This window comes from Notothenia coriiceps, unplaced genomic scaffold (genome assembly GCF_000735185.1).
Source record: "Notothenia coriiceps isolate Sejong01 unplaced genomic scaffold, NC01 NC01_scaffold00016906, whole genome shotgun sequence".
Classification (NCBI taxonomy): Eukaryota; Metazoa; Chordata; class Actinopteri; order Perciformes; family Nototheniidae; genus Notothenia; species Notothenia coriiceps.
In genome coordinates, this window is record NW_011349607.1 from 1 (window position 1) to 1,765 (window position 1,765).

A 1,765-nucleotide genomic window follows, 5' to 3' on the forward strand; every position below is an offset into this window, starting at 1 on the left:
CTACATTTTACACCAAAACGGAACAAAAAAGCAGGACCAACCATCATACATTGAATTCCTTGACTAACAAGAGAAAGATTCATTCATTTAAATAAATATTTAACAACAAATTGCCGGTTCTAAAGGGTTATTCAGTTGAGCCCGATGAGAGGGGATACAGCTGTGCACATGTCATCATCAACAGACGTCGTTTAAAAGTGACGTTTGAGTGAACGAGGACATCCCAATTAATACCTGAGGACTCCTCTGTCCTCGCCTCTCCTCCTCGTGGCTCTCGCTCGCATCTTACGGAGGCGGAGCTAAGATGCAAGTGAGGGAAAGGAGGAGGTGAAATATTCAATTGAGATGAACCTCCTGTTTATGTGTTTAAACGCTCGTCTTGCTGTGTTTTTTCCAGGAGCAAATGATGCGTAAGAAGCAGGCTCAGCACCTGGACGCCCGCTACGTGACGATGGTGGAGAACGCCTACTACTACTGCAACCCTCCGCCCATGGAGAAGACGGTGAAGAAGAAGCGGCCGCCGCTGCAGGAGTACATCCGGAAGCTTCTCTACAAGGACCTGTCCAAGGTGTTTTATCTGAACTGCTTCACTGCCAGTGTCTTTTAGAATTGATTTTAGAATTATTTTACTGGTATTCAAAGCTCTTAATGGTTTGGCACCCACTTATCTCACAGAGTCTTGTTGTATGCCCCTGGGCGAGCCCGGAGGTCAACCCCCCACTTTAAATGTTTCCTTTTACGTTGTTTTTTTAAAATATTTTAATCGTTTTTTTAGAATTATGACATTTTTATTACTATATTTTTTTTAAAATTATTTCTGTTGTGCCTACATGTTCACTTTGTTTATGGGATTTTATATTGTTGCATCGACTCAGTTGTCTTGACCTGTCAGAGAGAAACCATTATTTATTTTTATTTATTTTATTTATTTTATTTATTTTATTTATTTTATTTTATTTTATTTTATTTTATTTTATTTATTTTATTTTATTTATTTATTTATTTTATTTATTTATTTTTATTTATTTATTTTATTTTATTTTTTTAATTTATTTTATTTATTGTTTTTTATTTTTAACTTGTGATGTGTCATGTTGTAAAGCACTTTGAGCTGCATGAGCTGTATGAAAGTGTGAGATATAAATAAAGCTTTATTATTATTATTATAAGGTGACCACGGAGAAGGTGCTCCGGCAGATGAGGAAGCTTCCCTGGCAGGACCCCGAGGTGAAGAGCTACCTGATCTGCTGCATGGTGAACATCTGGAACGTGAAGTACAACAGCATCCACTGCGTCGCCAACCTGCTGGCGGGGCTGGTGGCGTACCAGGAGGACGTCGGGATCCACGTGGTGGACGGGGTGCTGGAGGACATCCGGCTGGGCATGGAGGTGAGGAGGAAGGGTCTTATACTCCATGCCTTTTACACTGTTAAATTGTATTCTGTTAGTCTTGTATGTGTTTAACAGAGACATATGGTTCAAGCATTCAACGCTTGTATTGTCATGTGTACAGAGCTACAGTGTAGTTATTAGGGATGGGTACCGGACCCCGCTATTAAAGGGGCCCCGGGGCTGAATTATTAAAGACCGTGGTAACGTTAAGCTCCGACGTTATCGGCCTTTTTATCGGTACTGGAGACATCTAAAAAATATATATCATATGTATTATAGCTACACAAACATTATATTACAGTTTTAGTTTCGCCAACTCCGTTTCTAATACGCAAAAAGACTGCAAAATGAGTCATGATTATTTTTAGTTTTT

At 39.2% G+C, this 1,765-nt stretch overlaps 1 protein-coding gene across 1 annotated transcript; it reads left to right on the top strand.

Moving 5' to 3' along the window:
- Nucleotides 1-396: 396 nt before the first annotated feature.
- Nucleotides 397-1,402, top strand: upf2 (UPF2 regulator of nonsense mediated mRNA decay; the record flags this gene model as incomplete). Its single annotated transcript, XM_010776365.1, has 2 exons — nucleotides 397-568; nucleotides 1,171-1,402. Coding segments are annotated over exons 1-2 (397 nt in total), but the record flags the coding sequence as incomplete, so codon positions are not given.
- Nucleotides 1,403-1,765: the final 363 nt, after the last annotated feature.